Source organism: Ovis canadensis, chromosome 11, assembly GCF_042477335.2.
Source record: "Ovis canadensis isolate MfBH-ARS-UI-01 breed Bighorn chromosome 11, ARS-UI_OviCan_v2, whole genome shotgun sequence".
Classification (NCBI taxonomy): domain Eukaryota; kingdom Metazoa; phylum Chordata; class Mammalia; order Artiodactyla; family Bovidae; genus Ovis; species Ovis canadensis.
Window position 1 is genome coordinate 63734265 of NC_091255.1, and position 22125 is coordinate 63756389.

Below are 22125 nucleotides of genomic sequence, written 5' to 3' on the forward strand. Positions count from 1 at the left end.
TGGTGCGCCGACTAACGGTCGCGGAGAGGCACCCTGGGAAGTGTGGTTCATTCCAGCGCCCCAGAGGCCCTTGGCTCTAGCAGGTGAGGGGGTTTAGGACTACAACCCCCAGGATGCTTCGCGCCTCTCCTTTCTTCCGGAGGCCGGGCGACCGAGAGATTGGCGTCCGTAGCGCTCCGAAGCTGGAGGCCTGACTGAACCCGGCTGGAGTGGAGCCTGGAGCGGCAGCTATGTCTGGGACACGTCCCAGTGGCTGCGCCTCCGAAGGGAATGGCACGTAACCGGGGCGCGGGGGCCAGGGAGCGTGGGGAGGATTTCAAGGGCTGGAAGGATCATAGGCTGCACTCGGGATCGAGATGGGCTGGGCGCGAGGACCGAGGGGGTGACACCAGGAGGGCCCTAGCTAAGGGATCTTAAAACGCCTGGCACGGAGTTGGCTGTGCACAACGATGCGATGGTCCTTGTGGTCCTGAGGCCCTTTGCAGCCTCCCTTAGAAATTCCCACGGCCTGCGAGGCTGGGACAGGATCACTGGGAAATGGGAGACGCTCCTAGATGTGATGGGAGACAAAACACGTTGGGTCGTGAACACTGCCATTACAGAGGAGAAACTCAAGCATTCAGGGTGGCCCCTGTGCAGTAACCCCACATTAACTTTGCATTCTAATAACAGGACAGGCTGGCACCAGGCAACTAGAGCCGCCCACCTCCTATTACTTTCTTCCAAGCCGTGCCAAAGGTCAGTGTGCGGAACTTTTTGAGGAGCGGGCGGAAAAGAATGATAATTCTGGTGAAAACAGTTCACCACTAATGGAGTGAGTTGGATTTACAGTTAAAGGGGGAAATTTTCCAACGATAGTGAAAATACTATCAAGGAGTAACCAGCTTTCACTTCCGTTCTGTGTGCTGATTGCTGCTGGGAAAGTAGTCCTGAGTGTTGCCTGGAAAGGTGTATAGACCGCAGTGCCAGACCCCCACCTCTTTTCTAAGATGGGGACCTGCCATTTTCTGTATCCTCTTTCAGAATAAGGAATGAGGACCACTGCACTTTTTTCAAATAATCTCCAAGCCTCGAAAAGTTACCCAGAACACTTTGCCTCTCATCTGAATCACCCACCACAAGAAATTTTTAACTGACGGAAATAGGTTTTGACCTCTTGAACGGGTAAAGTGAGAGAAGGCTTTATCAATCTTCGACTCAAGCACTGTTAAAGCCAAATTGTTTGTGAGCAGACACTTTAATTTTCTTCATTAGGGAGGATGAGCCTGACAGGTAGAATTCCAGTGAGCTGGACAGCACTGTGAAGGACCTAGAAGCAGCCCCCCAGAGCCTTGAGATGGTAAGCAGAATGCAGAGCAGTTTAGTTCAGTTGCTCAGTCATGTCCAACTCCTTGCGACCCCATGGACTGCAGCACACCAGGCTTCCCTGTCCATCACCAATTCCCAAAGCTTACTCAAACTCACTGTCCATTGAGTCAGTGATGCCATCCAACCATCTCATCTCCTGTCATCCCCTTCTCCTCCTGCCTTCAATTTTCCCCAGCATCAGGGTCTTTTCAAATGAGTCAGCTCTTCGCATCAGGTGGCCAAAGTATTGGAGTTTCAGCTTCAGCATCAGTCCTTCCAATGAGTATTCAGGACTGATTTCCTTTAGGATGGACTGGTTGGATCTCCTTGCTGTCCAAGGGACTCTCAAGAGTCTTCTCCAACAGCACAGAATCAGAGCAGGTGTGTGGAAATGGGAGTCTACCCTCCCTCCTGCCTCCACCTCCAAGAGCTTGACTGCATGAAGTACTTTGGGGACTGGGTGGCCCCAAAGAAGAGTGATGATTAGGAGCATGGATATCAAACTTATTAATGGGACTTCTCTGGCAGGTCCAGTGGTTAAGACTCTGTGCTTCCCAATGCAGGGGGCATGGGTTCAATCCCTGGTCCAGCAAGCTGTGTAGCACGGCATAAAAGAAAAAAAGCAACTTCTTATTAAACAGTAAGCGAGCATCTCTTTTGAGCCTCTGAATATCCATCTGGAAAGCATTTATACGTATCTGTCACTGATACTGAACAGTCAGGGAGATGCATTAGAGGAAAACGTTACATCCTGGGAGGGGTTGTATGTGGCATCTGGAAATCTGGGGGAAAGGAGAAACTTCCGCCCACCAGATGGCACCCAGTGTGGCATCCACTGCTGGTTGGGGGTGGCCCTTTTCATGCTCTGAATGCGTCTATTCCGAGAAACTCTAAGAAAACCATAAAGGGCGTCTGTCCCCAAATGCCACTGGTGTTCCTTGTCCCCATCTTTGCAAAAGGCAAAACAATTCATTCTGCATTCTGGGTTTTAGTACACATTCACTGTCTGCTCTTGTTCATGGGATTTGTTTTTCCCTTTTTAGGCACCCAAAACCAAGAAAAGATTGAAAGGTAAGTGGGGATGAAACATCACCCATAAGCCAAAAATAATTCCCCTGCCTTGGGTCCACATGACTTAGAAATGTCTGCCTGAATGTTCTCAGTGAATATCTTTTTTTTTTTTAATATTTATTTGTGCCAAGTCTTAGTTTTGGCACTTGGGATCTTTAGTTGTAGGATCTAGTACCCTGGAAAAACCTATGGACAGAGGAGCCTGGCGGGCAACAAAGTCCATGGGGTCTCAAAAAATCAGACACGACTGAGCATGCAGTCACTAGTTCCCTAACCAGGGACTGAATCCAGGCCCCCTTCCTTGGGAGCATGGAGTCTTAGCAACTGGGCCACTAGGGAAGTCCCTTGGTGTGAGTCTTGCTATTGTCCCTGTAATCCCAAAGGCAGCTTGTGCTTTCCTAGGGAACCCCCTATGCTACCTTGCTGACCCTTGGAGTAATTCAGAAATAAACAACAGATGGGACTCAGGGAAAAATCCTTTTTATTGGGCTCTGTATCCAGAAATATCCAGGTGGAGTATCCTGGATGAGGTCTCAAGCCATGAGGCCCTAAAGGACCTTTCTTTCCTCCTGAAGTCACGGTGGCCCCTTTCCTGTTCCAGACTCCATCGATGATGTCCTTGCTGACCTCCTGGGAGATGAGGGTAAGTGCCCCTTTCCCAGAACCCCCTGATTCAGGCTTGCTCTCTCTTTTATTAACTGAGATATAATTCACATAAAGTTCAGTCTTTTATAAAGTGTACAGTTCAGTGACATGTAGTATATTGACAGAATTGTGCGGTCACCACCACAGCCGAATTTAGAACCTTCTCGTCACCCCGTAAAGAAACTCCACACCATTAGCAGTCACTCCTCACTCTCGCCTCCTCCACCCCTAGGCAGCCACTTACTTAACTTTCTTTCTCTATGAATTTGCCTTATTTTACATTAAATGGAATCATACGGTATGAGGCTTTTGCATCCGGCTTCTTTTCACTTCCACGTGTTCGAGGTTCATCTGCACTGTAACATTTCTCTCTTCATTCCCTTCCACAGCTGGACAATGTTTCATTGTTCTTTATGCCCCATTTTGCTTGGCCATTCATCAGTTTATGGACGTTTGGGTGGTTTCCACATTTCAGCTAGGCTGTTATGAATAATGCTGTTATGAGCAACCATATACAAGTTTTTGTGTGGGCTTATGTGTTCAGTTCTTTCGGGTGTAAACTTAGGAGTTGAATTACGGGATTATATGATAACTCTGTGTTTAACTTTTTGAAGAACCGCCAAACTGTTTCCCACAGGAACTGTACCAGTGTACATGCCCATCAGCAGTGTAAGAGAGTTCCAATTTCTCCACATTCTTGCCAGTAATTGTTATTTTCTTTTTCATTATATCAGTCTTGGAGAAGGAAATGGCAAGCCACTCCAGTATTCTTGCCTGGGAAATCCCATGGACAGAGGAGCCTGGCGGGCCACAGTCCATGAGGTCACAGAAGAGTTGGACACAACTTAGCAACTAAACAACGACAACAAATAGCAATCTTAGTGGGTGTAAAGTTAAATCTCATTGTGATTTCGATGGGCATTTCCCTAATGACTAATGATGACTAATGACCTTGAACATCTTTTCATGCGTTTCCTGGCCATTTATATCTTTGAAGAAAGGTCTATTCAGATCTTTATCCAGTTTTCAAACTGAGTTGTTTGCCTTTTTATTGCTGAGTTTGTAAGAATTCTTTCTGTATTCTGGACACAAGTCCCTTACCCTGTGTGTCCATGTCTGCTGCACTGAGCAACGGGGCTTTGGGGTCAGTGAAGCTCAGCAGCCACCATGTGGCTTGGTCCAGAAGCACAAAGCACAAGCCCGCGGATGATGGATGTGCGTTGTTTCCGCATTCCTGGTTGTGGGTGGGAACAGCCTCTTGACTTGGCACCAGTTGTGTTCACTTCCTACTTGGAAATATATGATGCCCTCCTCCATTCAGGTTTTTAAGAGACCTGCCTCGAGGGTCAGTTTCACTTCCTCCAAAAAGGCCCCTCTCTCAGTAGGAAGATGTGGGAGACAGCTTGGTGGGCAATGTGCAGTCCTTTCCATCTTGACTTCAGTTCTCCGTAGCCAAATCACATCTTTTATTTAATTTTTTTCAGTGACACCACCTGAGAAGCCTGTTAAACTAACGTCACGTGCCAGAGATGCCCCAGGTGTAGCCCAGGCGCCCCCTCCCTCCGGGCCTGGACCAAAGTGAGCACATGGGGCTGCCCGGGCATCCAAGCCCCTTTCAGGCCAGATGCTCCTGCCTTTCCCTCCCTCTCCACTCACGGTGGGTCCTGCTTGTAGGGCCACGACCTTCCTGTCCTCCCTTCAGCTCTGGGGCAGCGGAGGACCCTGGAGGGGTGGGAAGGGAACTGAACTGGAGGTCAGAGGTTCCGGCTTCCAGTCTTGCTTACTGTGTGACCTTGGGCAACTCCTGAAGCTCTCTGAATCTCTGTTTTCTTACCCTCGGAATAAGGGGATTGACCTAGATGCTTGACTCTCAAATTGGTGACTCTCAGATTGTTCTTCTGAACTTTCCCCACGGTTGTGAGATAGGGAGGCACTTTGTGAGCGCTCCACTCTCCACCTTCATTTTACCCCCAATAGCTCTGTTTTTCTCTCTAACCTGTTGTTTTTAAAGGGACTGTACATTTTTAACAAACTTAAAAATCATCGCATTCGGTGACTTGTGAGATTCCATTCAGCAATTCTGTCCTTCTGGAGAACTCTGTCTAGGTTCACTTGGCCTCTCTAAGCTCCTTCTCCTTCCTTGAATCATCTAGTGCCCTGGGGCCCATGGGGGTGGGGGTGCGGGTATAGACTCTGCTCCTTTGCAGGTCCCTCCTGGAAGACGATGCCTTCATCACCCAGGCAGGCCTGGCGGGAGCTGATGCCGAGGTGAGCCTGGCCTGTTCCCTCCTCGTCACTGGCTCTGCTCACACCCAGAGACAGTGAGATGGCTGTTGTGTCTGAGGGACTGCCCACAGAAGGCTTAGAAGTCCCCACAAAGCCAGTTTGTTCTTAAAACAGTACCCAAAGGCTGCCAAGTGGACTCAGAGCAAGTCCTTTTCACTCCTCCCGGTGAGATGAGCTAGAAAGGAGAGCTCCGAGCAGCTGCTGGAGGCTCAGCGGTTGCCCCTTCTAATGGCGCTTCCCATAGTAAACTCCACGCTGTCCGATCACATGGCGGGAAAGTAGCCTAATCTGTTTTGTGATGGCCGTGGACTTCCTTTGGGGAGGACCCAAAAGCAGCAGCGCTTTGTGAGTGTCCACAGCTGGTCAGGTTTGACTTCATATAACGCCTGAGCACCGTGAGGGCAGAACCCTCCAAATTATGTTCCTCCCCTCACCCAGCTCTGCTCCTGCCCTAACAGGAGCCAGGTGATAAGGGTCCTGAGTTTTGTTGGGCCTTGACCAGCATGTCTCTCCTGACCCTCCCGTCATGTAGGTTTCAGACATCTCTGATGCAGACCCGCAGGCTCTGCTGCAGGCCATGAAGGTAAGGAAACAGCTTCGGGGAGATGGGCTGGGACACTGTTTTATACCAAGCCTTCATTCTCCCTCTTGTTCCTTCATTTATTTATTTATTTATGCATATTGGCTGCACTTCACAGCATGTGGGATCTTAGTTCCCTGACCAGGGATCAAACCCACACCCTTCTCTGCAGTGGAAGGCAGATTCTCAACCCCTGGACCACCAGGGAAGTCCCAACCTTGGGGAACCTTAGACCCCAGGACCCTGCTGTTTCGTTTCTACTACAAACAGCTTCGGCATTTGCTAAGCTTTTGTGAGAAGCTGCTGAAAGCAGGTTTGAGGCTCCCTCCCATTCTCACCTCGAGGCGGCAGCTGCCCATGAGGGTTGGTGGGAGTACCAGCTGGAAACCTTTCAGCTTATCTGAGACCGACTGTGTGGAGCCTTTGGATTTTGGTCCTGCCTCTATCTTTGTCCTGTGACCTTGTTGGGGTGGGTCCCCCACCAGAGTCCCCATCTGTTCCACGTGGAAGTTGGAGGCAGCATCTTACCAGGCTGCTCAGAGCCTGGGGGTGTTTAGCACCCACCAGCTGAGCACCTGTGGGGATTCTTTCCTCCTTCCTGCTTTTCCAGGACCTGGATGAAATGGATGCTGACCTCTTAGGGCTGAAGAAGTCAAATCTAGCCTCAAACAAAAGGCCTGCAAAGGGCTCTGAGAAAGAAGAGCCGCCTAGTCCTCCTAAAACCGCCAGTGTGTTAACCGCCAATGAGAAAGGTGAGTAGGACAAAGCTCCTCGAATGAGAAGATACTCTGGGGATGTGGGAGATGCTTAGACAGAAGGCCTCGTGTGCTATGGGTTTTCTCTGCCTGGGAGCGGGAAGACCAGGAGCTCACTGTGTACCTGTGTGTTGGAGAGTTTATGGTTGGGGAGGGAGACGGGTTGAGCTTCCCACCCACCCCCACCCCCACTTCCTTGGACTCCTGGAGAATCCATTTGAGTTAAATTGCAGAATTTTATGGTAACTTTTGCATGGCCCCAACCCATGTACCTGTTTGGAGCAACTTGTAAATGGAGGGCCGAAGGTCACTTCCAGAGTGCATTTCCAGGCCAAAAGCCTGACTGAGATGCAGGGCGGTATAGACCTCTCCCACGGCTGTGTCCACGACCGCGAGCCCTCAGCCACCAGATGGAAATACACAGCAGCCCGGGGGCCCCGTCACAGTGTGGCAGCACGGAGGCCAGAGGAGACACAGCCTGTGGCCTTGGCTCCTCTTTGCTGCCTATAGGAGATGCCATTCCCACCAAGAAGCGGCCTCCGTCTCCCTCCAGCTTTGGACATCAGTACAGGAAGTTCTCCTTGGAAGGTACCGCGGGCCCTGCAGTCATGCCTCTAGGACGCTTCAGTTTGATACTTGTTTGCCCGAGGGCTGACAGACTCTCAGATGCAGAGCAGGCAGCTGGTGCTGTTGAGTTGATTTTGTTCCTCACGAATTGAAAGTGAAAGTGAAGTCGCTCAGTCGTGTCCTCCATCCATGGGATTTTCCAGGCAAGAGTGCTGGAGTGGATTGCCATTTCCTTCTCCATCTGCCCAACCTAGGAATCGAACCCCGGGTCTCCCGCATTGCAGGTAGATGCTTTACCGTCCGAGCCACCAGGAAGACCTCACGAATTGAGGGAGGGACTAATTGTGCCCCTCTGGCTGGGATGTCTGGGCACTTATTTGCACAGACTTGGAAGCCAGGGGTCAAACTGAAGATTATAAAGCATGGGGGAAAGTCTGTTGTCCTTCATGTACTCCCTGACATTTTACCTGCCTTCTCAAGCCTCGGGGATGTTCCTAGAAGGCTGGGGCAGACAGCAGAGCCTGGGGCCATTATGCTGGAATGTGGGCCCTGGGGCCGCCCTCCCTGCTTCCTTTCCCCTGGCCCAGTCTGCTCTGTATCGGAGCCCCGCTACCCCAGGCCCCCAGATGCCGAGCGCCTCGCATAGGTGTCAGAGCAGCTACAGCTCTCTGGTCAGTAACTCCCCTAGTGCAGTACAGGAGAGGGCAATGGCAGCCCACTCCAGTGTTCTTGCCTGGAGAATCCCAGGGACGGGGGAGCCTGGTGGGCTGCCGTCTATGGGGTTGCACAGAGTCAGACACGACTGAAGTGACTTAGCAGCAGCAACAGCAGCAGTGCAGTACAGTGCTGGTTTTCCTGAACGCGACGTACAGTCTGCCCTTTGCTTCCCCTTCTGCCTGTGAGACTCAGAAGACCCCCTGGCAGGACTTCTCTCTGATGATGAGGAAGGAATCCCCAAGAAGCTGCCCTCCACGGAGACGAAAACCTCTTCCAAAAAGAACCCAGCCCCTGTCAGAGATCACGGTAGGGTGGGCTTGTTACGTTTCCGGGGCTGCTGCGGTTGACTCACTGAACTTGCCAGCGCAGATCCAGAGACCCCACCAGGCAGGGACCAGAGGTCTCAGATCCTGGACCAGGAGGTCATCAGTCTCTGGGAAGAGGGAAGGGAGAGGAGATGGGAGCGCCTGGGAGTGGGGCTGGGAGTGCAGGCTGGGACAAGCCGCTGCTGTGCCTGCTGTTCCACTCAGAGGTAGAGAAACGCCCCCTCAGCCCATTCAAACTGCACAGTTGAGGACCAGAAGGCCTCTGTGCCCTGTGTTCTGTTTCTTAGGGCCCTCTATCCCTCTAACTCCTGGGGACACTCCAGTCCGAAAGAAGGAAGAGCTGCTCTTTGACGATGGGGACGACATCATGGCCACCTTGGGGTTTGGAGACAGCCCCAAGGCAGAGAGGCGGCAGGCGGGCAACCAGTAAGGGTCCCTGGGCGTGGAGAGTGCCACCAGGAAAAAGCGAGAGGGAGGGTACAGTGTGGCCGCCGCAGGAGCCCTTCGTGCTCACAGGTACCTGCCCCGTGTCCCATCCTGCAGGGAAGGGCCCCTCCCTGCCCGCTCCAAGCTGGATGAGCTGCTGGGTCGGGGCCCGGCCGCCAAGCTCCTGGCCCGGTCAGGCACCAGCGAGCACAGGGAGTTCAAGCTGGACAAGAAGTACCAGCGGCCACAGGGTGAGGAGGCTTGTGGGGTGGGGGCCCCAGAACAGGTTTATACCAGGAGCCATAATAAGAAATAAGCTTTACATCATGACACACACACACACATTGTATTATTCATGTTTATGAACTGGGTCAAAAGTGTCAAAATAATCGTCACCATGTTCAAATCTGTTGTTTTTTTTTTGTTTGTTTATATGCTCTTTGACTAATAAATTGGAGTAGGAAATGGCATCTCACTCCAGTATTCTTGCCTGGAAAATCCCACAGGCAGAAGAGCCTGGCAGGCTATAGTCCCTGGGGTCTCAAAGAGTTGAACATGACTGTGCAACTCGGCATTTTGACGATTAAATACATCGGTTGTAACTTAACTTCTCAACCTGCTAACAGGCAGCAGCTCACAGTTTGAAAGACACTGCTCTGGCCAGTGTTGCTGTGTTCAGAGCATCAGCCCGCGGCCCGTCGTTGGGACACGTGAGCTCACCCGGCCTCACCCACAGGGGTCGGGGCCGGGCTCCTCAGGTGCACTCTTCACAGCTCACGGCGATGTTCTCTGCGCTGGGGCTAGAGGTGTAGACCGGCTTCCTCCGCCTCCGAGCCCCCATTACTCGTCTTACCCGTCAAGCTGCTCGCTCAGCCCTTTTCAAACCCAGCATTCTGCAGCATTCGCAGAAGAGGTCGACTCCCCCTGCCCTAGATCACGGGTTCCTTCGTTCACAGACAAGGAAGACACCTGGGGTGACGAGGACTTCACCTTTGGGGCCTACCAGCCCACCGTGGGCTCCTCCGAGGGCCGACAGTCCCGCCGGCAGTCTGTCAGGTAAGCGCAGAGGCAGGCTGCCTGCTGAGAAAGTAGGGGCCCCCCCTCACCCCATCCCACCACCAGGCTTGTTTGGGAGGCACTAGACTCCGTGGACGCCAAAGGAGGGGAGTAGCCAGTGCCCACCAGTCCAGGCCAAGGGGTCGGGATGGCCCCCCCAGCAGGAGCGGACCCTGGATTCTGCTCCCAGCCTCCTGGGAAGAGTAAGGAAGAGGTGGACTTGACACAGCTGGAAGCCCCGGGGGACCAGAAACTGCTGTGACGTCAGCTGATCTGCTTCTCTGTGAGGAACACCCAGACCCAGGGGGAGCAAGAGTGAACCTTGGGCAGCAGCTTCTCAGACTCAGCTCCCGGGAAACCCGGCCCTGGGCTCTGCCTTGCCCTGCCTTGGTCTCGTCCCAGCTGGCCACAAAATGTTAAGCTAGTGGATGGACTTTTCTGAATTTGGAGATTTTTTTTTTCTCCCAGTATATATTTTAAACTTTATATTTTGAAATAATTTCAAACTGACAGAAGAGCTGTGAGAACAACTCCCTCCTATCCTTTCTCCAGGCTCCACAGTGTTAACATTATGTCACATCGGCTTTCTCAGCCTCTCTTTCCATCTCAGTAACCTTGCACACGTGTGTATCAGCTCTTCCCTTAAACCTCGGAACCTGCTGCCACCTGCCAGTAACTCATAGAGTGAAGTGAAAGTCACTCAATTGTATCTGACTGTGGCTATACAGTCCTCGGAATTCTCCAGGCCAAAATACTGGAGTGGGTGGCCTTTTCCTTCTCCGAGGGATCTTCCCAAACCAGGGATCGAACCCGGGTCTCCCGCATTGCAGGCGGATTCTTTACCAGCTCAGCCACAAGAGACCATGGCCAAATGAATGAATGAGTGACGGAATGACTATTGACGGAAAGCCAGAAGTGCTTGACCCGGCTGACTTTTCTCTGGGTGTGTGTGCCCATGGTTGGTCCTGTTCGCTGCAGATGGATTTGTCCCTGGTTTTCGTGACTGAATCAAGGTGTTTTGCGGAAGTCAATTGGCTTGCCTTGGCTCTGGCCGAGCAGGGCCCCAGGCATCCTGGCTCCTTAATGTGGGCCCCCTAGTTCCCCTGAGCAGTGGAGGGAAAGGCCTGTCAGGAGTTCTTGGGAAAGGCTGCTTGCCCTGCCTTAGACTCCCCTCTTCTCTGTCTTGAAGTAGGTTCTTAGATGGCAGCACAGACCCCAAGAGAGAAGCAGGCTCCAGGCAGAGCACCCCCGCAGCCTCCAGCCCCATCCCGCCCAGGAGGGGAGGTGCCGACTGGCTAGGCCTCAAGGACGACAGCTCGGACCTGCTCCCCCGCTCCCTAGGCAGGGAGGCTCGGAGGGGCCCCCCTCCTGCGAGCCAGCATTCCGCCCCCGTCTGCCACCCTGCCGCAGCTGGGCTGCCCTCTTTGGGGGCAAAAGCACCCGCCAAGGGTACCGGCCCTCCTGCCAGAGGCAGCCAGCCTGCGGAGCCAGGAGCATCTGAGGAGGAGGCAGATGAGGACTGGCTGAGCCATGCCCTGTCCCGGAAGAAGGCCCAAGGTCTGGCCAGAGCGGAGCGCGGCGCAGCCTCTGAGGGCCAGCAATCGGCAGGGGCAGCTGGCCGGCCGCCTTCCCGCAGGTAGGGCTCAGGCTGCCATCTCTCTGGAGGGAGGACTCAGCACCTCCATCAGCAGCGCCCCCAGTATGCTGACTGTGGGCAGAGTGCAGTCTCTCAGCCTTGCTTCTCCCCCTCTCTGGGCTCGGGGAGAGTGTCTGGCTCCCCACCTTTGGGAGCTGGGGGGCTGCTGACGCTCATGCCCTGCTGCCGCAGGGCCAGGCTCTGGCCTGGTTGGGCAGGAGACCCAGGGTGCCCTCATGGGGCTCACACAGCCTTCCTGGTGCCTCCGAGCAGGGCTCTATCCACAGTGCCCTCGGGCTGGCGGGACACCCAGTGTCCAGTGGCTCTGCTGACCAAGCTAAAGCAGGCGACACGTGTCAGGGATCACTTGTGCTCTTGGGGAGTGTTTGAGAAGACGGTGGCTGCCAGGGGGCTCCTGGGGGAGGCTATGGAATGTGGGGAAGGACAGGGAGCAGCCCCAGAGCAGGCTGGGACCATCCAGAGGAAGCTCTGTGGTCAGAGCAAAGGGGAGGCTGGGCATGTCACCCCGCCTGGGGTTGAGTAAGCAAGGAGGGCAGTTAGGACCCAGACCTGAAACCCAAGGGAAGGGAAAGTTTCTTCACTGGCCCTGAGAGCCAAGAACGGACAGGGAAGAGCGGACGGAGACAAGAGGAACCACGGGGCACTGGAGCCGGTGGGTGAGTGAGCAGGGCCTCAGTGGACGCTGCGGGCATGGCATGGACCAGAGCATGGCCATGGTGCCCATGCAGGGCCACCGCTGCTCCTTAGACGTTACCAGGTGGTTGCCCCCGGGAGGGGTGCAGAAGGCCAGGGGCTCAGACCGCGAGGAGGATTCCAAAGATGGAATGGTGGCAACAGGAGGAAGGTGGAGGGGGTTGGGAAGAGGGGCAGCCTTGCAGCTTCCCTCCTGGGCTTTGTCCCAGCCTGCCCTTGTCCAGCCTAACCCGGACCTTCTCTGACTTCATACTACCAATTGCTTTCTCAGTCAGCCTGCTGCCAGCACCCAAGTGCTCGAGCCAGCAGCCGCCGGGGAGATCCCAGGAATAGCAACGCAAGGGCCATGGTCCCCGCCTGCCACCTCTGGGTACGTTCAGTCCGAGGCGGGGTGCAGGCGGGTGAGGCACAGGGGGCTGGCCTGAGCCCCTGTCCCTAGAACAGCGGGTGGTTGTGCTGGGCTCCACGTGGTCAGTGTGGTGTATGGGATCTGAGACCCACTGAGTCAGGGGACCTGACTCAGGTCCCCATCCCCTTTTCCAGCTGGGACCCTGCTCTTAGTAAACTACCAGCCTTCAGGCCTTTCCAGTCTATGACTTGACCCTGGCCTTCACCTTTCCTGCCAGACCAGCCCTCCCCTTCTCCCTGAATCCTTCACAGCAGGCTGCTCACCTTGCCACCCCCGCCTGTGTCCACAGGTCCACCGTGACTTGGAACAAGGCCGCCTTGGCCCTCCATGCGGGTGACCCAAAGAGGGGCAGAGCCCCTGGAGACCACTCTGGCACTGGTGTGTGTTCTGCTTTGTTTGGGAGGTTAACTCTGGGTGGAGAGGCACTGAGAGCTTCCTTCGGGGGTCCCTGCAGACAGACCTGAAGCCAGGCTTTCCCAAGCACATGCCTAGACCGCGGGCCTCCCTGTGCCTCCTCATTTCTGTGCTGTTGATTTTTCAGAGCCTGCAGTTGTTTTCCCGAATTCCCAGGAACCCTCAGGGCCATCTGTGCCTGTTCAGGTAAGGAGGGTGAACAAACAGGCGGGCCCATGGGGCAGTTCTCCTGTGCTCAGAGGCAGCACCTGCCAAACCGCCAGGAGGAACGTGTTGTCCTCTCAGCCGGCTCTCCCGTCTCCCCACCAACACTCGCCTGCCTCTCCCGGGCAGGGTTGGGTGCTCACTTGCTGGCACCAGTGGAGAACTGAGGTGGCCCCCAGGTGGAGGCAGCTGAGAATGCTTCACTCAGAGCGCAGGGCTCAGCTGTCCTGCTGCTCCGTCTAGAAAACCTCCTCCACTGCTGTCTTCCCACCGCCCACGTTGCCTGGGTGCAATAGCTCCTGTGACCCCCAGGCCCGAGGAGGCCTGGCCCCACAGGAGCACCTGTGGAGTGCTTCACCGGAAACCCGGAAGTGCCTCTGCGATGGTGGGTGGGTGGTGGGCAGCCTGCAGGACCCAGAGCATCGCTCTGCATTGGGACTTGAGGCCTGACAGCAGGGCCGAGGTCACCACCTTCTGTTGTAGCTGGAACTCTGCAGGGACCCGCTGTTTATCTGGAACCCCTGCTGGGAGGATGTTGTTCTGAGGGCATGGGGGAGACTCATGTTCCCCAACCTGACCTGAGAGGGGAAGGACAGGGACCATATGACCCTCCAGGCCTCATCCTTGGCCTCTGGGTGTCATGACCCTGTCCCCGTCTCCAGCCACAGGTCAGGCGCGGAGCCTGGCAGGTCAGAGGTGAGCTCAGCTGGGCCCCTGTCCCCTACTTGACGGGGCACGCCCCTCCCCCTCTCCTCCAGTCCCTCTTCCCAGACTCCCTGGCCCAGAGCCTGCTGCCCAGCCCCGAGTACCAGCAGCAGCTCGTGGCGGCACAGGCTCAGCTTCAGAGTGGCACCGAGCTCCAGGCCACCCTCCTGCAGAGTCAGGCCCAGCTGGCGGAGCTCGAGGCCCAGGTGAGGGGCAGAGGGGCTGCGGCTTCCAGGGCAGGGCTGGTGGGAGGGTGTGTCATGAGGGCTGGACGGCCTCCCCAGGCAGCCTGAGGGACTCTCCACTCCGTCCCCTCACTCCATGCCACGGCCCAGGTGCGAAAGCTAGAGCTGGAGCGGACCCAGCACAAGCTGCTGCTGGAGAGTTTGCAGCAGCGGCACCAGGCAGACCTGGAGCTCATCGAGTGTGCTCACAGGTACCCCGCTTCTCCAGCCTGGGCTGCCCATGGCTCAGGGCCAGCCCCAGCTCGGGTGCCCTGAGGGGCCCTCTGGGTGGCCGCCCTCCCCTTCTGAGCCTCAGGGTTGGGTGTTCTGTTGTCAGGAGCCGAGTCAAGGTGCTAGAAACATCGTACCAACAACGGGAAGAGCGGCTGCGGAGAGAGAACGAGGAGCTGTCTGCCCAGTATCTGTCGCACTGCCAGGAGGCTGAGCAGGCCCGTGCTGAACTCACGGCCCAGCACCAGCGGCGCTTGGCGGCCGCCACACAGGAGAAAGACCAGGAGATGGAGCGGCTCCGGGAACTGCAGCGGTGAGGGGAGGCCGGGGGCCGGCTTCAGGGGTGGCCAGAGGAAGCCAATTGCCCTGAGACTCCAAGCCATGGGCTCAGCAGCCTCTGTACCAAGGCTTGACCTCTTCCTTCCAGATGAGGACTGAGAACTGAGGCCCACCTCACTGACCCACCTCATGTACCCTTCTACCCCTAGTGGGGATCCCCCCACTCCTTCAGAGTAGTGAGGGCATCCCGGCAGGGCCTGCAGTCACTGGCTGTTCAGGCAGGGCCTGGCAGCAGCGAGTTACCCAAGTGCTAAGTAAGCGCAGGTGAACCAACCCATCAGCCGGACCACTCGAGGCTAGTGACTGCATCAGCCCTGGAAAAGGGTATGCCTGGCGTGTGGATCTGATTGCCTTTCCAGAGGAGAGCAGAACTAAAGAAAAGGCACATGAGAGGGTCGGCCAAGGTGGGCTGAGTCGGCCTTTCCCCATGGCTCAGATTGGCCAGACATGAAAGAGTTGTCGGGCCCCCCGTCAGGTGTCCTTGGCTGAATAACAAGGAACCTGCCCCCAGAGAGAGGATGTGGCATCGAGGCAGCAAGACAGATAAGGCAGAGAAGCCAGGGAAACGGAGGCAGTGCCTGGTGCCGGGGAGGAGAGGCCACAGAGCATGGACCGCCAGAGCAGCCCCCTCCCGGACGGAGCTGCCCAGGGTGTTCACTGTGCCACCCTCCCCTCCGACCCCATCCCCCAGCGCCTCCATCCTGGAGATGCGCAAGGACCATGAGGAGCAGCTGCAGCGGCTGAAGCTGCTGAAGGACCGGGAGATCGACGCCGTGACCAGTGCCACTTCCCACACGCGGTAGGCTCGCCATCAGGCTCTGCTGTCCCGGTGGGGCGGGGCCAGGGGACCCAGGCCTTCATGACCCGAGCCCCGCCCCCCGCACCCCAGGTCCCTGAACGGCATCATCGAGCAGATGGAGAAGTTCTCCAGCAGCCTGCATGAGCTGTCCTCTCGTGTGGAGGCCTCGCACCTCAGCACCTCCCAGGAGCGGGAGCTGGGGATCCGGCAACAGGACAAGCAGCTCCAAGGTACTGGGGCCCCGGGCTCCTCTGTCCTGTCCCCACTGACGGGAAGGCAGGTGAGGGGGCAGTGAGCACCCTGTGGGCCGCCCCCAGCGCTGCAGGAGAGGCTGAGCCGGCAGCAGCGGGACATGGAGGAAGAGAGGAGTCGGCTCCAAGAGGTCATCGGGAAAATGGAGGCACGCCTGGGCGAGCAGAGCCGGCTGCTGGAGCAGGTGGGGCCTGTCTCCCCAGCACTGGGCAGCTGTACTCTGTCCTGGCCTCCTCGGCGCTTTTCTTTGTCTCTCCTGCCCCTTGCTTTGCAGGGACTCCCACCTCCCTAGCCTCTAGAAGTGCCCCCAGCCCACCCCGTCCAGCCCCTACCCCCTCATCCCTGATGGCCATCGCTGATGTGACTTTGGGAGAAATACTCTTGTCTCCTGAGCTGTCTTTAAACTCCCTTCGTCTCTTACATCTATAAGAGCAGGCTTTGTGCTTTAAAAAATCATGCCCTTTCGTGCCTGTTTCAGCAGCACACCCGTGCTAAAATTGGAAGGACATAGACAAGATTAGCATGGCTCAGTGCAAGGACAGGCAGATTGGTTACAATCTAATAAGTGGTGAAAACAATTGGCTGCACTTGTGGGAAAAAAACAATTCACATTGACCCCTACCAAACAAAAAACCAATTCCTGAGAGAATTGATACAGTAAATGTTTGATGAATTCAGAAATAGTAATAACCTTTTCTTTTTTTGTACAAAGTTCTAAGATGATACATTTCATTGAAAAAATTAAAATAACTGGCAACAGTAAAGAAAAATTATCCAGTAGCCGGAGGTAGCCACTGATGACATCACAGATACCCTATAGACCTGTCAGTATGTGGACACAGATGTTCTTATATCCTGAACCATGTTTATTCAGCCCTTTCAGCGCTTGACTGAGTGCCTGCCTCAAACCAGTCCCCAGGCTCCTTCCCATTTTTACTGCTCTGGAAAGGCGGTGTTTGTGGCATAGCGTGGGAAAAGCCAGATGAGGGTGGTTTGCCCAGCTCCCCGGGGGGCATTCAGGCCTGTCTGGGGAGCAGATGGAGCCTCCAGGGGCCGAAGCGCTCAGCCCTGACCCTACCGGGCCGGCAGGAACGCTGGCGGGTGCACGCCGAGCAGTCTAAGGCCGAGTCGGCACAGCGCGCTCTGGAGGAGCAGAGGAAGGTCATGGTCCAGCAGATAGCCATGGAGCGGGAGGAGCTGGAGAGGGCCAAGGTGAGTCCAGAGGCACCGCGTTTGGCTGCATCCCTGCCATCAGGCCCAGGGATGCTCACTGGGCCCCTCGCACCCTCGCCCCAGAGTGCCTTGCTGGAGGAGCAGAAGTCCGTCATGCACAAGTGCGGGGAGGAGCGGCGGCGCCTGGCGGCCGAGTGGGCCGAGCTCTTCGCGCAGCAGAAGCTGAGGAAGGAGCAGGCAGAGCGGGAGGCGGAGCGGGCGCTTCAGGTGGACACCCAGCGGGAGGGCACCCTCGTCAGCCTGGCCAAGGTAGGACCCAGAGCCTCCCGGACTGTGGGAACCCAGCGCAGCCCTGCCCCTCTCCCCACCCTGGCCCTCACTGTCTGCTCCTCACAGGATGGTCAGCTTCAGAAAGCACACAGCGGTAATAAGAGTTAGCCCTGCAGAACTGAAACAACCACAGTCATCATAGTAACAACTTGCTTTTGCTGCTTCTTTATACTCATTTGATCCTTTAATCCTCATCATGGTCCCATGACTTAGATATTCTAGAAATGAAGAAATGGATTCAGAAAAATTGAGCCCTCGGTTTGGCCCCAGGTCACCCGCCACTTCCTCCCAGAGTCAGGGTGGTGTTCAGCCCCAGCAATGAGGCAGGGTGACCTGGGGTCCCCAGAGCCCAGTTCAACTCCAGGAAGAAGAATGCAGCCAGGCTTTGCCATCTCCAGGAGCAGGCAGAGCTGAAGATCAGGGCCAGTGAGCTCCGTGCCAAAGAGGACCAGCTGGCGGCCGAGAGGGAGGCCCTGGAGCGGGAGCGGCAGGAGCTGCGTCTGGAGAAGGAGAGGGTCAGCGCCGCTGCCCAGCGCATTAGGCTGCGCGCGGAGGAGGTGGAGAGCATGAGCCAGGTGCCGCGGCGCAGCCTGGGCGGGGGTGGGGGGCATGCTGACCTCTGCCAGCCCAGCTGACCCAGGTGGGCTCCCCGCAGGTGGCCTCGAAGAAGTACGAGGAGGGGGAGCGGGCCCTGCGTGACGCCCGGCAGCTGCAGTCGGAGCAGCAGGCCCGGCTGCAGCTGGTGCAGGAGCAGCAGGAGCGGCTTCGGCAGCAGGAGCGCCACGTACACCAGGCAAGGCGCCTCCCAGAGGCTCTGCCCCCGGCACCCCTCCCCGGGACCCCTCCCCAGCCTTCTGCCCTCACTGCGGTGTCCTCCTCTCTGGGGGCTGGACAGGAGCATCTGAGTCTGGCCCAGCAGCGGCTGCAGCTGGATCGTGTCCGACAGGACCTGCCCTCCAGCCCAGTGGGGCTGCTCTCCAGGGCCCAGGACCCCGCAGCCTCTGGCCTGAGTGGTAAGTAACTCCGGGAGGAGGGTTCGTCAGCTCAGTCCGCCCACTGGGCAGAGCATGCCAGCCACATCCTGCCCAGCCTCCTGTGTGCTCAAGATAGGAGGCAGCTGAGTTTGTTTTTTCAAAACCTAAATTAGTTGTTTTTATTTCATTTATTTTTTATTTTGGTTCTGCTGGGTCTTTGTGACAGCACACATGACCCGTGGCATGTGGGATCATCCCAGACCAGGGATGGAACCCATGTCCCCCAAATTGGAAGGCAGATTCTTGATCACTGGACCACCAGGGAAGTCTGCAGCTTAAAGTCATCTTGTTATTTCTTTTTTTATGCTAGTAACGCATGTTATAGAAAAATAGGTCAAAAATAGAAGAAGGGAAACTGGTTTTTAAAATACTTCCCTCAGGGCTTCCCTGGCAGCCCAGTGTCCAAGACTCCAAGCTCCCAATGCAGGGGGCCAGGGTTGAAACCGTGGTCAGGGAGCTAGATCCCATGTTCTGCAAATAAGACTCAGCACAGCCAAATAAGTTTTAAAATGGACCATGCTTATATTAAAAAAAAGAAAAAGAAAAAACTACCTTTAACCCACTCTCTAGAACCACTTTATAAACATTGTGGTGCACAGTATTCTAGACTGTTGTGTGTATGTTTGAGTTCTTGAGGAGCTAGCCCGCACCCCCTTTGCCTGGTAAAGAAATAAAGCAACTCTTTCTCCTCCATTAAAAAAAAAAAAGAGATTGCATCATACATTATTTTGTACCTTTATTTTTCCCATTCAGAAATATTCAGATGGAACATATTTTCATGTCAGTAATTAAACATTTAACTCTTAATCCACATAATTTTCATTATGAGTTGTCCTATATTTTTACTAATTTCCTACTGATTTTTTTTTTTGTCAATAAGGTAACTAGCATTTCAGTGGAAATCTTTGTATAATACATACATCTCTCCCCGATTATTTCCCTCTAATAAATTTTCAGAATTGGACTTAGCAGCTGAGATCCCATGAGCATTTTCCGAGGCTTCTGGAAGCTGGATGTGCCCGGAGGGTCGGTCAGGTCGCACCCACCCGCAGTGGTGAGAAGGCCCCAGGATCCAGCTTTGGCTGTCCTGGTCTCCCACCACGCTGCCCCCTGACCTCGTCTTCCTCTGCCTTTCAGCCACGTTGTCACCTGCCCCCACCGTTCCTCGGTGCAGCCAACCACTGGTTGGCCTGGGTCCCTCACACCTCTACGCCAAGTTGGTGCTGCTGAAACACACAGCTGAGCAGGTAAGCATCCTGGAGCAGAGGCCACCCAGGCCCACCCACTGCCCCTGGACTCAGGGCTCCTCGTTCACAGTGGGGACAAGAAGCTCACGCAGAGGAGGGGGAGAGTGCAGCCTGGTCCCAGGGAGGGCCGAGCCTACCCCACTCCCGGTGGAGAGCAGGTAAAGGATAGGCCGCAAAGGCGCTCGCGGTGTCACTGAGAGCATTTCCTCCCCGCCAGGCTCTGCGCTGTGCCTTGTAAGCGCTCCCCCTCCCACAGCCCTCCCTGGCAGGCACTGTCGTTTTCTCTAGTTTGCAGACAGGCCAAGAGGGACCATGTTATGTGCTGACACGTGGCCTCCCCTCGAGGGAGAGCTGGTGCATTCCCTGCCCCACCCCCGCCAATCCCAGAGCCAGGCAGAGCCAGGATGGGAGAGGACTGATCGATCCGCTGACCCCCAGGGTCCCCTCAAGCCCAATCCAGCGATCCGCATCCCTGTCCACAGAAGCGGGTGCAGGAGGGAGCCAGAGGGCAACTGCTCACCCAGCTCTGCCTTTCAGGACCGCGACTTTCTGGAGAATGAACAGTTCTTCCTGGAGACCCTGAAGAAAGCCTCCTACAACATGGCATCCCACTCAGCCTGAAGGCCCAGCTGCCTCCTCAGCAGAGGCCTCAGACCCTGCAACTGACTCTCTGGCCACCAGCTCATAGCAGGGGCACCCGGGAGAGCCCCTCGATGCCCAGCGCCTAATTACAGCTCTTCCTGTGGACAGGGTGCTGGCGGGTTCTTTACGAGCCCTCCAGCCCATGGCTGAGGCAGGTGGGTGCGCCCGGGCCTCTCAGACACCCCAGGAGGCAGCGGCCTCTAGGGAGATGCCGTGCTGAGGGCAGGCAGGCCCACGACACGGTCAGTGGCTGCTGTGGGTCTGCTCCCCACAGACTTCCAGCTCAGGACCCAGGGTCTGAGTGGGCTCTGTGGGCCCCTCAGCCCATGGATGGTTTTAGAATCTTTTCACCTGAGCCTCTCCTGAGGCAGGGGGCTTCTATACTTCTATACACAAGGAGTGGCCGACAGAGAGCATGGGGTCTCCCTGCTTTAGGGATGTAGAGTCCGTCCACACATGTTACAGGGCTTTCTGGCCTCCTGGCTGACAAGGTGGAGGTGCTGCAGGGGCAAGGAGGGCGCCGTGCCTAGCGCTTTTACCTCGAGTTCTGACATGCTCTTGGGGCTCAGCCAGCCCATCCTGCTCTCAGGCTGGCACACAAAACCTGCACCTCATTCCCAGCTGCCAGGGCAACCGACTCACTGGCACAGACCCTGGGCTCATCGGCTTCTTCTGATACACTACCCAGAGGGTGACGGGGTGCAGGGAAGGACGGAAGGCTTTTCTCCGTGCTGTTCACTGGCCACAGAAGGCCAGCAGTGGGAATGAAGATGACAGAGCAAGCTCCTGTCTGGGAGGATACAGAGCCCTGGGGAACAGAAGGGGCTGCACCTTGGCTGCTGCCCAAGTTGGGGGGCTTCGCCCTTCTCCATGTATAGGCAGTGGGCCAAGGCCTTCCAGAGGGGCACCAGGAGAGGGGTGAGGGGGTTGGTAGTTGTCTGCTGCAGACCCAAGGACTCAACTAATAAAACTGCAGTTACCAGAACTTCCCTGACAGTTCAGTGGTTAAGACTTGGCACTTCCACCGCAAGATGCGCAGGTTTGATCCCTGGTTGGGGAAAAAGAAAAATCAGCAGTTACCTTGAGAGCGGCTTCTCTTACCTCCCATCAAAGAGGACTGTCCGAGGAGCAGGAAGGTGAAGGAGGGCAGTGCCGAGGGGGTCATGAGTGGGCCCAGGGGTGTCTCTGCTCTTTGAGAACAGCCTCCAGCAGGATCTCATGTTATTTACAACCTTCTTCCTGGACCCACTGAACTGCTATATCCTTCATGACTGGGTTCGTAGAATTTGCCACAGCTCATCAGAGTTGGAACCTATTTATCAGAAATGTTTGTTCTGTAGGGCTGTTATTTGCTCTAAAACTGACTGGCCGGGACCCTCCATCCGCCCTCGCTCTCCTGGCTGGACCACAGGCCAGAGGAGGGTGTGATTGTCACCCCTACTTCACAGATGAAGGGACTGAGACTCGGAAGTTAAATAACAGCCAGACCTGGGTTTGAGCTGTGCTTGGGCAGTTTCCAAAGCCCAGGGTGCTCAGCCACATCACAGCTGCCTCCTAGAAAAGTGTTCTGTACCCAGAGCTTCTGTGAAGTAGAAGATCCCCTACTGCTGCTGGGGTTGATGCCCACAGCCAGGAGGGAAGCATCCATGTGCTATTAAAAGCCTTGTTGAAGCTTAGGAATTCGGTCCTCTCAACACTCTTAATGAGTTCCCACCTGTGTGGTGAGCCGGGGGCCTGGCCTAAGGTTGGGCGTGGCCTAGGAGAAGCTGGCATTTAAGCAAGCACTTGACAGATACATGGGTGATCACAGGAGGGGATCACAGGTGATGACACGTTGGAGGCTATGCAGAAGCCCACAGCGAATGAGCTTAGAATTAGGGGGCAGGTCGATGAGGCTCCGAATACCTTGTTAAAGTTTGAGCTTTCACCTCCAGGGCAGTGGTATTCAATGAAGGATTTAAAGCAGGATGGAACCATATTTGTGGGGTTTTTTAAT

At 55.7% G+C, this 22125-nt stretch overlaps 1 protein-coding gene across 15 annotated transcripts; it reads left to right on the forward strand.

Annotated features, from left to right (window-relative positions):
• Positions 1–139: 139 nt before the first annotated feature.
• FBF1 (Fas binding factor 1) lies at positions 140–21114 on the forward strand. 15 transcript variants are annotated; one of them, XM_069542097.1, is made up of 32 exons: positions 145–273; positions 673–738; positions 1024–1164; positions 1255–1339; positions 2391–2418; positions 2994–3061; positions 4548–4641; positions 5271–5331; positions 5882–5932; positions 6540–6681; positions 7195–7272; positions 8155–8274; positions 8582–8720; positions 8838–8971; positions 9677–9776; positions 10969–11412; positions 12398–12496; positions 12825–12913; positions 13077–13135; positions 13912–14064; positions 14194–14294; positions 14420–14626; positions 15344–15451; positions 15542–15681; positions 15769–15887; positions 16793–16915; positions 17000–17185; positions 17605–17781; positions 17862–17999; positions 18102–18219; positions 19378–19487; positions 20025–21114. In XM_069542097.1, the coding sequence occupies exons 9-32, from the start codon at positions 5927–5929 to the stop codon at positions 20106–20108; spliced, it is 3174 nt and encodes a 1057-aa protein (XP_069398198.1). In that variant the 5' UTR covers positions 145–273; positions 673–738; positions 1024–1164; positions 1255–1339; positions 2391–2418; positions 2994–3061; positions 4548–4641; positions 5271–5331; positions 5882–5926; the 3' UTR covers positions 20109–21114. The 15 variants fall into 15 exon arrangements, 13 of the variants coding, with proteins under 13 accessions (XP_069398190.1, XP_069398191.1, XP_069398193.1 ...); XM_069542088.1 differs by having other exon boundaries at positions 146–273; positions 3020–3061; positions 10966–11412; XM_069542091.1 differs by having other exon boundaries at positions 146–273; positions 3020–3061.
• The last annotated feature ends 1011 nt before the right edge of the window (positions 21115–22125 follow it).